At 40.2% G+C, this 13623-nt stretch overlaps 1 protein-coding gene across 1 annotated transcript in view; it reads right to left on the reverse strand.

Annotated features, from left to right (window-relative positions):
• Positions 1-1978: 1978 nt before the first annotated feature.
• Positions 1979-13623, reverse strand: part of LOC115773832 (mucin-2-like) — a 29229-nt gene continuing 17584 nt past the window's right edge. Inside the window, exons 31-44 of the mRNA XM_030720751.1 lie at positions 7793-9934; positions 7457-7657; positions 6266-6501; positions 5465-5880; positions 5153-5325; positions 4901-4970; positions 4690-4799; positions 4558-4589; positions 4315-4468; positions 3802-3839; positions 3576-3683; positions 3306-3345; positions 2451-2559; positions 1979-2330 (exon numbers count right to left, since the gene is read on the reverse strand). Coding sequence (XP_030576611.1) covers positions 2153-2330; positions 2451-2559; positions 3306-3345; positions 3576-3683; positions 3802-3839; positions 4315-4468; positions 4558-4589; positions 4690-4799; positions 4901-4970; positions 5153-5325; positions 5465-5880; positions 6266-6501; positions 7457-7657; positions 7793-9934 — 4007 coding nt within the window. The 3' untranslated portion in view covers positions 1979-2152. The remainder of the gene's footprint in view (positions 2331-2450; positions 2560-3305; positions 3346-3575; positions 3684-3801; positions 3840-4314; positions 4469-4557; positions 4590-4689; positions 4800-4900; positions 4971-5152; positions 5326-5464; positions 5881-6265; positions 6502-7456; positions 7658-7792; positions 9935-13623) is intronic.

The raw sequence follows: 13623 nt of genomic DNA on the forward strand, positions 1-13623 counted from the left end.
TACTCTTAAGTATCCTAGGAACCACAAGTAAGCCAGCAGTCTGAGAGTGAAGTGCTCTGTTGGGGTGATATGGTACTATGAGGTCTTTGAGATAAGATGGTGCCTGATTATTCAAGACGTTGTAGGTGAGGAGAAGAATTTTAAATTCTATTCTAGATTTAACAGGGAGCCAATGAAGAGAAGCCAATATGGGAGAAATATGCTCTCTCTTTCTAGTCCCTGTCAGTACTCTAGCTCTGTTTATACCCCACTCTGCATTTAATCATTAGTTATTATTAATCTCTGGCTCTCTTCCACAGCATGTCTTTTGTCCTGTCTCTCTCCCCTCAGCTCCAACTGGTTGCAGCAGATGACTGCCCCTCCCTGAGCCTGGTTCTGCTGGAGGTTTGTTCCTGTTAAAAGGGAGCTTTTCCTTCCCACTGTCGCCAATTGTTTGCTCATAGGGGGCTGTTTTGACTGTTGGGATTTCTCTGTAATTATTGTAGTGTCTTTACCTGCAATACAAAGTGCCTTGAGGTGACTGTTTGTTGTGATTTGGTGTTATACAAATAAAATTGAACTGAATTGAATTGAGGTTGAGGACCTGAATGCTGACATCAGATATAAATATATGTTCCTCTTGTCCCCACCTGTGATATGCAGGGAAAATTCCAGTATTCCAGTATTTCTTATCCAAAATAATTTTATTTTTTTATACACTGTAAAAAATACGTGAAATACCAATAAATTACAAATCTAGACAACTATGTCTAATTTAAAACAATATTACATGTGAATAAACATGATTTAAAATTTATCTATGGAAACAGTATTTTCACAGAAAAGGGTGATAAATTCAATCACAAGTTTAACATAATTTCAATAAATATGTCTTGTTTACAAGATTAAATTGTAAAAATTATAGTTTATTGCTGTGCATACAAATCTAAACTCTGATGAGTGTAAACTGACACACAAAAATGTTTATGTGGACCTTTTCAATGCATAACGTGTTGTGTCATCATGGGACATGAGTGGAAAAAAAATGTATAATTTTTTATTACTCCATCCATCCATCCGTTTTCTCGTGCTTATCTGGAAGGAAACCAAGGAGTTCCGAGGGCAGCCATGAGATATAATCTTTCCCACTCTTAGAGCAGCAGTTTTTTAAAAAAAATATTATTATAATTTTTATGTGTATATAACATCTGCAAGTAAACTCTCAAAAGAGTTTAGACCCCAGCAGCCGTGAGCATGCCCTATTGATAGTACTTGCAAATTGTTGCAGTCTAAAGTCCTTGTAAGATGGGAAGCAGTGACAGCTAAAGTTTTGTTGTACCTTGCAGGACTCTACTGCACATATAGAGCTGTAGTCACAGCTTTAGTTCTCAAATACTGAAAAGCAACATATTTTTGTAATTTTCATTTAGCTCAGAAAGCCTTATTTTGTGTTATTCATCCATCCATCCATCCATCCATCCATCCATCTTCTTCCAGTTTGCAGTCATGAGATTGGAGCTTATTCCAGTTGTGAGAGATAGGATAAGGTATGCCCTGAACAAATCATGGCCAGTTTTGAATTACCAGCCAACCTTGTATGTCTTTACTATAGCTTGAGTAAAAAGTGAAGTGGTCTTTAACTGCATCAGGCATGAACATGATTAGAAGTAATTTGATTTCTACATGGTTGAAAAATATGGGCCAGTTAATGGTATCTTAGTTTGAGTTCATGCTGTCTGATCCATTCAAAATCAATAAAGTTTATAGTAGTACTGTAAGGCCATGTTAGGTAGGTGGTAATGAAAGGAGGAAACGTGTTACTACTGGGGATAAGGCCGCACTATTATCTCCGCTTTCATGTGTTTGTAGTTGGTCCTTTTTCCAGGTGAAATGGGTTCTACTCTTAGAGCATGATATTGTAATTTTACAAACTGAAAAAAAGAGTACTGCATATATTTTTGATCAGTAAATGATTACATTTATTTGACAGAAAATAGATTCAGCATTACATTAAGGACAAAATCATTTAGATTAATCATTCATATATATATATGTATATATATATATATATATATATATATATATATACTAATCAATCATTTAAAATACAACAGATTTTAATTTGTAAATCTGATGGATTAACTAAAGATGAACTGTTTCATTCTCAGCTTTTTTATTCAACACACTTCTCAGGTTGTGTTATAGGCTTGCACCCACAGCTGGTGATATGCTTATAGGAGTATCGCTTGGTAGAGCGGTCCTGGCAATACAGAATCACGGGTCTCGTCTCTGAGCTCTGCTCCAGACAGCATGCACTCTGCTGCATTAGCATGTTGCCTTGTAACACCACCCTGATGCAAAGTGGAGAGTGCGATTGGGAGAGAAGAAAAAAAAACACAGGTTTTCAGTCCTCACTATAGGCACTAATTAAATGTTAAACAATTGCTCTTAACAGCTTAATTTAGTCTTACTTTGGCTGAGATGTGCAATGCCCCTGACACACGGGCATCCTTATGACAGTTGTACATTTGTCAATGGTGATGTTGATTCTGGACATCACGGGAGCACATCTCCGGGTACCTGGAGTTGGAATAGACACAAAAGATGAGTCAGTGGGATGCCTGTGAGATTTAAAGTTTAAAAGCATGCCCTTTAACATAACCAAAAACTATTAAACTTCATATGAAACTGCTCTGTTTTAGGACAGCACGATTCATGTAATTAGCTTTTTTAATGGTCAAGGAGGTGTAGTGTCTGAAATGCCTATGTGAAACTGCATTTATGTTGTCTCCTAAACAAATAGAAAAATTCCAGCAAGAGGCCTTCTCAGGTTTGGGAGCTCGTCCTCCCTGTTTATCTTGACCAAAAAAGGAAAGCTGTAAAACTGAGGATTCTGACCCCCCAAGAAAACTGGTAGAAACCAGTCTACGTGTGACAACGTGTGTACCAGATGTTAAAGCATATATTAGGCTGTAAGTTTCTTTGTTCAGTGTGCAGAAGATCAGTGGCCTTCTTTCTCACCCAGATGTCTCAAGCGTCTATATTTTGACATTGTCTTTTTATAATAAACCTTATGCTAATCTATAAAGTCTGTGTTGACCAATAATTCCTTCAAACACAACATCATGGCATCAAGATCAAGTAACCACAGAGGCTCAAATAAAAAAATGGGTCACCCACAGTACAGAGTAGTATAGAAAGAAATTAGAGGCAAGATAAATCTCAAGCTTCAAAGATACAGAGGTTAAAATGTGAATTGCAGGGTCCAAAATCTAGAAAAGAGAAATAGGTCAGTGTAACAAAGTCAGCAGTTCACATTAACTTACATGTATAACAGCAGCGTTGGTCATCCCAAATTCTAGCCCTCTGCAAAAAAAAAAAAATACTGATGGTAAGATGTTTTGTTAAGCTTAGTCATTAAACATTTAATAAAGGCACTAACGTGTCAGCCCATTTTTTCCCATGGGAATGTGTCATTCTAACTGCACAAGTGAAAATCTATCTTTTGAAATGACTATAAGTCAAACGCAGTTAAAAGTAGATACAGTAAAATATGGGTTGTTATTGTTAATGTATTAGATATTACATTAGGATACCTCAGGGCAGCTTTGGTTGAGACAGACTTTAGTCTCAGTCTGAATGCCTTCTTTGCTGCAGCTAAATGACACACAGGGACGGGCAGCATCGTTCCACTTGTCTCCCAACTACGCATGCAAAACAGAAAACATGAGCAGCCACTGTTATTTACATGTTTTACTCCAAATCTGAATGAGGAAAAGTAGCTTTTCAAATTATAAAAATTAGAGAATAGACACAACATGCCTTATATGTCCGTCCATGATAAATGCACGTCTTCTGAACTGAAAAACAAAAAAAGTTCTTTAAGTCTATCAACACAGAGCCAATGCCAATGGAAACATGGCCTAATACATTTCCAGAGGTGAGAAGTATCAAAGTACAAATACTTTGTATTTAAGTAGAATTTTCTGGTATCTGTACTTTACTTGAGTATTCAGTTTTCATTTAGTCCCTCCATTTTTAGTAGAATATCTGTACTTTCTACTCCTTACAGTTTTACAACATACTTTTTATTTTGGGTGTAACACATTTGAGTGTTATAGCCATCTAAAGCTTAACTGAGTCATGCAATTACTAAACACACATGCTTAAAGACTGTTAGTGGCTCAATATTCTTTTTTACCTTTTCAATATATAAGGCTATTCATATTATACAATAGCTATGACAAAATATTGCATAATCTGGATTAAATGAAATTTAAATGAATTAAACCTGATTAAAATGAATTCAAAAAATCATGAAGAGTGAGTTCTTACCACACATCTGATGACCACAACAGGAGGTATTCACCAAAACCTCAGTGGGGCCACAGAGAGGAGGTGGTTCAGTAGGGTTTGGAAGACACTCTTCAGTCCGAGTCTGGTTGTTACATGTGCACAGGTTGCAGTTGGACTGCCACACTTCACCAGGCTGGAAGAAAAGCACAGCAATATTTTTGAGTCTACAAATATTCCAGTAAAGGTCAGTTACTTTTTTTTAACTGTTAATGAAGAACTTACAAATTTAGGCTCTCCACTTGGTCCTTTGCAGTCTGGGGGGGAGATCAAAGAAAATCACTTGACTCATTTAGTTCCATGATTAAAAAATTAAACAAAGATGTCATTATCACCCTCACAGACCATGTTACTCACAGGCACAGTCAGATACACAGATGTCTGAGTAAGGTCCAGCTCTAGACATGTTGTTGGGACAGAAACAACCTGCAGTGCTTTTTTCAAGGGTGGCCCCTGGATAACGCACTCTGAACAGCCAAATGATAAAACAGTGAATCTCAAGACAACCTACACTGGATTGTATAAGATATGAAAGAAAAACATAACAACATTATTTGTTTTTTTTTACCCTCCACGACAGAAGTCATCCTGCTTGTTGTGACACTGTCTGTAGACCAGCCCCGGTGGACACGAGATATCTGAAACGTGATCAAGGACAATGAAGTCAGAGGATCCATTTCAGAAAAAAAATATGAAACACCTTAGCAAAAACACCAGTGAGTCTATTAAATGCAGAAAGAAAAGTAATTCATTAGTAGAGTATTTCATTACTTCTTTCATGGCTTTCCTGTACTAAGACAAGAAAGTAAAAGCTGCCTACCACAGGTTCCATTAGTCAGTCCTCTCCAGTTAACACAGAAACCTGCATTTTTACATTCTTCAGCAGCTTGCTCCAGAATATAGCAAGAACCATTTGGATTCAGGCAGGAATCAAAGTCACAGTTCTTCTTTTGAAGGGTTAGATTAACATACTTGCTGCAAGTTTTAAAGAGTCTGAGGAAACAAAATTGATAACAAAACATACAATTAAACAAAACAATGAAGAAAAATAGATTTCAGTTTTAAGCCATGAACATTTACCAGGAAGCCTATACTTCCTGGCGAGGAGATTATGTTAATGTTTGGTGCTTACGGGTGGAGTAGCAGGTCACATAATGGGTTTGGAGGGCAGACAGTGGTGGGAACAGGTGTATTAGTAGGTACTGGAGTTGGCTGAGAATGACAGGGTATATCCTTTGGTGCAGAATTACAGGCAGGCTTCAGAGGATCTGCATACGCCCAGTCATAGGAAGTTTTATCACAGCAACTGTCATTCTCAGTCTGTCCTCCTTTACGCATACATGATGCTCCACCACATACACCACATTGCCCTTGGGTATTGTTGGCAAAGTGCTCCATGGCCAGGTTCACCACCAGCGTGTAATAAGGCGTGAGGGAGATGAAAGAGCGGATCTCTGGAAGATAGATGATCATTTTGTACCCGCTGGACTCAAACCTCAACCCATTCTCTTCATATGGTGGCTGTATGATCACATTGTTCAGAGTAGCCTAGGGAAGATGGATCAGTAGCAAATTATTGTCAGGTTGATTTATAGAACTATATGCTGTAGGTTGAAATAAAGACAATTTTGAAGTAAAAAATATCCTTTATAAAAAGATTACTGTAAAAGGACTCACGGTGTCACCAAGAAAGAAGAAAAAAACAGGGAAATATTTTATATAAGATATGATAGGATTTATTTGTCACATGCACAGTTATACACAGTACAATGCACAGTGAAATGTATTTTGTACCTCCAGCTGATAATAAGTAGTAAAAATATATATATAAATAATAATAAGAAAGATAAGTAATTCACACTGTACACACTGTACACTATACTGTAGATAGAATAATATAATAATTTACATTGTGCATTGCGCAATATCTTACCTGTACTGCAAACAGTGGGACGATACTCAGTGTGGCTACATTGTTGTGATATCTCAGGATGATGGTTCGAGTACAGGAGACATTGATGCCCGGCACACAGAAGTTGTCAAGAGCAATAGTCAGATTATGATTTGGTGACTGCTCCTCAGCCAGGATGTATGTGCATTGATCAAGGAAATCAAATGCTACTCCTTGGAAAGATATATAGTGTTTTTCCCCATACAGCTCACAGTTACCTGGGAAAGGTGAGAAATTAGTTTATAAGACAGTGGAGAGAACACATTTATAAAGCAAGAATTTGGGAAACTAGGATGGCCTTTCCGGTCATGTCACCACTATTATTGCACTGTCACAAAATTCCCAGTAGAAAAATTTTAATTGCTGTGATCAAAGTCAGATTTACTTCAAAGGTTCCAAGCTGGATGTATTAAAGTTGCAGTTATAAGACCTAGGCAAATTCTCTAAATGTTAAGAAAAGATGCTTCTGTGTTTCCTTTTCATCATCATTTAGCATTTAATACATTCTCCATAGCACAACACCCATAGTACCTTAAACCAAGTAGCACACGGGCAGGTGGATGCTCTTAATACCATGACTTTTCTAAAGTCTAAACTCTTCATCTTTCCTTGAACTTATGACTTTGGATAGGAAAAAGAAATATTAGTCTTAATTTTCATTTAATCTAGCCAACATAAACTACTGCTAAAATACAACTTCTAACCATGTTGGAATGTGGATTTCCTGTTCAAACATATTGTGCTGTGGTGCTCTGAACTTATTTGCCAAGAAAACATGAAACATCAAGGTCAAATCCCCAGGCAAAACTGTTTGCTGTACTACAGCAACACTGCACCCTATAGAGAAGAAGAAACACTGATGCAAGAAGAAACTAAATATCTATTCTTAAAGCCCCATTTAACAACACTGTTAAATATATTGTCGTCCAGCTCTCATCAAGTTGGTTTCTCAATATATTGGAAGGTTGTCAACTTTCAATATGAAGTGCCTTAAAGTAACTTGTGTATAAAATTTGTGCTATATAAATAAAACTGAAGGGACTTAAATTGCAACTGAAAGTAATAAATTAGAAATATAGAGACAAATTATGCTGTCAATTTAAACAAATTTTAAAAAAAGAGGAAAAACTTAGTAATGACAATAGCTTTGGCATAGAAAGAAATACCACTTACAGTCACACTTCCATGTCTCACAGCATCCATCAGAGACCTTTGTGGCACGACCTCTGGGACAGGTGGGAATTATAGGCTTTGGACAAGCCACTGGCGTCAAAACAATCTTCCCATTGGTACAGTTCTTATAGAAGCAGTTTTCTGTCCATGTCTCACCACAAGCCCAGCGTTTTTTATTCTTCAGGTCTATACACTCACACACTGATGGAATGGTAGGCAAAATGTGGGAGATGATGGAAATAGAAAAGACTGAAACTTAGTTGGCTCATTTAAGAAAGTGACATTTAACATTAGAGAAAAATTGAGTAATATGAAGAACAAATATATAACACTCACCCTGGGATGTGGAGAGTGGTGTTTGAGTTGATCCTGTGCCCAGCACAGTTGTAGTAGATTTAGATGTAGATGACTGTGACGTGACCATGTTTTCTGTGGTGGGTACAGTGCCTTTTGTTGCTTTTGTAAAATGTGTTGATGCACTTGTCACCGAATAAGTGGAACTTGATGGAGATAATGTGGTATGTGGCTGGCTAGTGGGGATTGTTTGATTAGCTTTTGTAGGATTTATTGTACTTAGGGTAACAGATGAGGGAGTTGTTTCGATAGGGGTGCTAGAAGGCACGTGTTTAGTGGTTGTTGAGTAATTGGTAACTGTCGTCAAATGTGTGGAAGAGGAGGTGGAAATTGTTGACCATGTTTCAGGAGTAGTAAAAGTGGCAACATTAGTTGGTGTAAAGGTAGTGGTGGTTTTTGTTGACCACATGTGACTGCTGGAGAAAGTTGATGAAATTGTTGGAGTAGAAGTGGTTATTGGCAATGTTGAAAATGTACTCATGGTAGTGACAATATTATCTAGTTTAGTAGTCATTTGAGGCAATGTTGAAAGAATTCTGCCTGTAGTAGCAGTATTGGCTGGTGTAACTGTGGTGACAGGTACTGTAGATTGTATTGTTGATGCAGAGGCAGTAGTAGGGATTGCTGGCCATGTTTCAGTAAAAGAGTTATTAGTTGTACTTTGTACTGTAGAGGTGGCAGTGGGCATTCTTGACAGTGTTTCAGTAGATATTGTAGTAGCGGTAATTGTTGTTGGTGTAAAGGTTGAAATTAGTCCACCAGTAACAGGGGTGATCGCTGGTGCAGAAGTAGTAGATGATGTCACAATTATTATGTGGGTTGTGGCGGGAGGTGAAATTGTTGACCGTGTGCTGGTAGTCCTTGATGTACCTGCACTTGATTGTATAAAGGCAGTAGATGGAATTGTTGATCCCATGTTAGCAGTGGTGAATTGAGCCCTTGTGGTAGTAGTACGAATTGTTCTCCCTTCTTCAGTGGTAGAGGAACTAGTTGTACTCTTTTCTTTAGAGGTAGCAGTTGGCATTGTTGGTGGTATTTCAGTAGAAATTGTTGTAGCAGTAGATGTTGTTGGTATAAAAACGGTTGTAGGCAATGGTCCACCTGTACCAGGTGTAGCTGGTGTACCAGGTGTGGCAGAGGTGGCGAAATGTATTGTTGACCCTGTTTCAGGACCAGTGGATGTCACCAGTGTGGTTTGTATAGAGGTTGTGGGTGGCATTGTTGATCCTGTTTTAGCAGTGGTTGATGTAGCTGTTGTGGGTGCAGAGGTGGTAGTACGAATTGTTCTCCCTTCTTCAGTGGTAGATGAACTAGTTGTACTCTTTTCTTTAGAGGTAGCAGTTGGCATTGTTGGTGGTATTTCAGTAGAAATTGTTGTAGCAGTAGAGGTTGTTGGTATAAAAACGGTTGTAGGCAATGGTCCACCTGTACCAGGTGTAGCTGGTGTACCAGGTGTGGCAGAGGTGGCGATATGTATTGTTGACCCTGTTTGAGGACCAGTGGATGTCACCAGTGTGGTTTGTTTAGAGGTTGTGGGTGGCATTATTGATACTGTTTTAGCAGTGGTTGATGTAGCTGTTGTGGGTGCAGAGGTGGTAGTACGAATTGTTCTCCCTTCTTCAGTGGTAGATGAACTAGTTGTACTCTTTTCTTTAGAGGTAGCAGTTGGCATTGTTGGTGGTATTTCAGTAGAAATTGTTGTAGCAGTAGATGTTGTTGGTATAAAAACGGTTGTAGGCAATGGTCCACCTGTACCAGGTGTAGCTGGTGTACCAGGTGTGGCAGAGGTGGTGATATGTATTGTTGACCCTGTTTGAGGAGCAGTGGATGTCACCAGTGTGGTTTGTATAGAAAATGGAGGTGGCACTGTTGATCCGGTTTTAGTAATGGTTGATGTAGATGTTGTGGGTGCAGAGGTGGTAGTACGAATTGTTCTCCCTTCTTCAGTGGTAGAGGAACTAGTTGTACTCTTTTCTTTAGAGGTAGCAGTTGGCATTGTTGGTGGTATTTCAGTAGAAATTGTTGTAGCAGTAGAGGTTGTTGGTATAAAAATGGTTGTAGGCAATGGTCCACCTGTAGCTGGTGTACCAGGTGTGGCAGAGGTGGCGATATGTATTGTTGACCCTGTTTGAGGAGCAGTGGATGTCACCAGTGTGGTTTGTACAGAGGTTGTGGGTGGCATTGTTGATACTGTTTTAGCAGTGGTTGATGTAGCTGTTGTGGGTGCAGAGGTGGTAGTACTAATTGTTCTCCCTTCTTCAGTGGTAGATGAACTAGTTGTACTCTTTTCTTTAGAGGTAGCAGTTGGCATTGTTGGTGGTATTTCAGTAGAAATTGTTGTAGCAGTAGATGTTGTTGGTATAAAAACGGTTGTAGGCAATGGTCCACCTGTACCAGGTGTAGCTGGTGTACCAGGTGTGGCAGAGGTGGCGATATGTATTGTTGACCCTGTTTGAGGACCAGTGGATGTCACCAGTGTGGTTTGTTTAGAGGTTGTGGGTGGCATTGTTGATCCTGTTTTAGCAGTGGTTGATGTAGCTGTTGTGGGTGCAGAGGTGGTAGTACGAATTGTTCTCCCTTCTTCAGTGGTAGAGGAACTAGTTGTACTCTTTTCTTTAGAGGTAGCAGTTGGCATTGTTGGTGGTATTTCAGTAGAAATTGTTGTAGCAGTAGATGTTGTTGGTATAAAAACGGTTGTAGGCAATGGTCCACCTGTACCAGGTGTAGCTGGTGTACCAGGTGTGGCAGAGGTGGCGATATGTATTGTTGACCCTGTTTGAGGACCAGTGGATGTCACCAGTGTGGTTTGTTTAGAGGTTGTGGGTGGCATTATTGATACTGTTTTAGCAGTGGTTGATGTAGCTGTTGTGGGTGCAGAGGTGGTAGTACGAATTGTTCTCCCTTCTTCAGTGGTAGATGAACTAGTTGTACTCTTTTCTTTAGAGGTAGCAGTTGGCATTGTTGGTGGTATTTCAGTAGAAATTGTTGTAGCAGTAGATGTTGTTGGTATAAAAACGGTTGTAGGCAATGGTCCACCTGTACCAGGTGTAGCTGGTGTACCAGGTGTGGCAGAGGTGGTGATATGTATTGTTGACCCTGTTTGAGGAGCAGTGGATGTCACCAGTGTGGTTTGTATAGAAACTGGAGGTGGCACTGTTGATCCGGTTTTAGTAATGGTTGATGTAGATGTTGTGGGTGCAGAGGTGGTAGTACGAATTGTTCTCCCTTCTTCAGTGGTAGAGGAACTAGTTGTACTCTTTTCTTTAGAGGTAGCAGTTGGCATTGTTGGTGGTATTTCAGTAGAAATTGTTGTAGCAGTAGAGGTTGTTGGTATAAAAATGGTTGTAGGCAATGGTCCACCTGTAGCTGGTGTACCAGGTGTGGCAGAGGTGGCGATATGTATTGTTGACCCTGTTTGAGGAGCAGTGGATGTCACCAGTGTGGTTTGTACAGAGGTTGTGGGTGGCATTGTTGATACTGTTTTAGCAGTGGTTGATGTAGCTGTTGTGGGTGCAGAGGTGGTAGTACGAATTGTTCTCCCTTCTTCAGTGGTAGATGAACTAGTTGTACTCTTTTCTTTAGAGGTAGCAGTTGGCATTGTTGGTGGTATTTCAGTAGAAATTGTTGTAGCAGTAGATGTTGTTGGTATAAAAACGGTTGTAGGCAATGGTCCACCTGTACCAGGTGTAGCTGGTGTACCAGGTGTGGCAGAGGTGGCGATATGTATTGTTGACCCTGTTTGGGGACCAGAGGATGTCACCAGTGTGGTTTGTTTAGAGGTTGTGGGTGGCATTGTTGATCCTGTTTTAGCAGTGGTTGATGTAGCTGTTGTGGGTGCAGAGGTGGTAGTACGAATTGTTCTCCCTTCTTCAGTAGTAGATGAACTAGTTGTACTCTTTTCTTTAGAGGTAGCAGTTGGCATTGTTGGTGGTATTTCAGTAGAAATTGTTGTAGCAGTAGATGTTGTTGGTATAAAAACGGTTGTAGGCAATGGTCCACCTGTACCAGGTGTAGCTGGTGTACCAGGTGTGGCAGAGGTGGCCATATGTATTGTTGACCCTGTTTGAGGACCAGTGGATGTCACCAGTGTGGTTTGTTTAGAGGTTGTGGGTGGCATTGTTGATCCTGTTTTAGCAGTGGTTGATGTAGCTGTTGTGGGTGCAGAGGTGGTAGTACGAATTGTTCTCCCTTCTTCAGTGGTAGATGAACTAGTTGTACTCTTTTCTTTAGAGGTAGCAGTTGGCATTGTTGGTGGTATTTCAGTAGAAATTATTGTAGCAGTAGAGGTTGTTGGTATAAAAATGGTTGTAGGCAATGGTCCACCTGTAGCTGGTGTACCAGGTGTGGCAGAGGTGGTGATATGTATTGTTGAATCTGTTTGAGGAGCAGTGGATGTCACCAGTGTGGTTTGTATAGAAACTGGAGGTGGCACTGTTGATCCAGTTTTAGTAATGGTTGATGTAGCTGTTGTGGGTGCAGAGGTGGTAGTACGAATTGTTCTCCCTTCTTCAGTGGTAGATGAACTAGTTGTACTCTTTTCTTTAGAGGTAGCAGTTGGCATTGTTGGTGGTATTTCAGTAGAAATTGTTGTAGCAGTAGATGTTGTTGGTATAAAAACGGTTGTAGGCAATGGTCCACCTGTACCAGGTGTAGCAGGTGTAGCAGGTGTGGCAGAGGTGGCGATATGTATTGTTGACCCTGTTTGAGGACCAGTGGATGTCACCAGTGTGGTTTGTTTAGAGGTTGTGGGTGGCATTGTTGATCCTGTTTTAGCAGTGGTTGATGTAGCTGTTGTGGGTGCAGAGGTGGTAGTACGAATTGTTCTCCCTTCTTCAGTGGTAGATGAACTAGTTGTACTCTTTTCTTTAGAGGTAGCAGTTGGCATTGTTGGTGGTATTTCAGTAGAAATTGTTGTAGCAGTAGATGTTGTTGGTATAAAAACGGTTGTAGGCAATGGTCCACCTGTACCAGGTGTAGCTGGTGTACCAGGTGTGGCAGAGGTGGCAATATGTATTGTTGACCCTGTTTGAGGACCAGTGGATGTCACCAGTGTGGTTTGTTTAGAGGTTGTGGGTGGCATTGTTGATCCTGTTTTAGCAGTGGTTGATGTAGCTGTTGTGGGTGCAGAGGTGGTAGTACGAATTGTTCTCCCTTCTTCAGTGGTAGATGAACTAGTTGTACTCTTTTCTTTAGAGGTAGCAGTTGGCATTGTTGGTGGTATTTCAGTAGAAATTGTTGTAGCAGTAGAGGTTGTTGGTATAAAAATGGTTGTAGGCAATGTTCCACCTGTAGCTGGTGTACCAGGTGTGGCAGAGGTGGTGATATGTATTGTTGACCCTGTTTGAGGAGCAGTGGATGTCACCAGTGTGGTTTGTATAGAAACTGGAGGTGGCACTGTTGATCCTGTTTTAGCAGTGGTTGATGTAGCTGTTGTGGGTGCAGAGGTGGTAGTACGAATTGTTCTCCCTTCTTCAGTGGTAGATGAACTAGTTGTACTCTTTTCTTTAGAGGTAGCAGTTGGCATTGTTGGTGGTATTTCAGTAGAAATTGTTGTAGCAGTAGATGTTGTTGGTATAAAAACGGTTGTAGGCAATGGTCCACCTGTACCAGGTGTAGCAGGTGTAGCAGGTGTGGCAGAGGTGGCGATATGTATTGTTGACCCTGTTTGAGGAGCAGTGGATGTCACCAGTGTGGTTTGTTTAGAGGTTGTGGGTGGCATTGTTGATCCTGTTTTAGCAGTGGTTGATGTAGCTGTTGTGGGTGCAGAGGTGGTAGTACGAATTGTTCTCCCTTCTTCAGTGGTAGAGGAACTA

The sequence above is a fragment of the Archocentrus centrarchus genome, chromosome 23 (genome assembly GCF_007364275.1).
Source record: "Archocentrus centrarchus isolate MPI-CPG fArcCen1 chromosome 23, fArcCen1, whole genome shotgun sequence".
In the NCBI taxonomy this organism is placed as follows: Eukaryota; Metazoa; Chordata; class Actinopteri; order Cichliformes; family Cichlidae; genus Archocentrus; species Archocentrus centrarchus.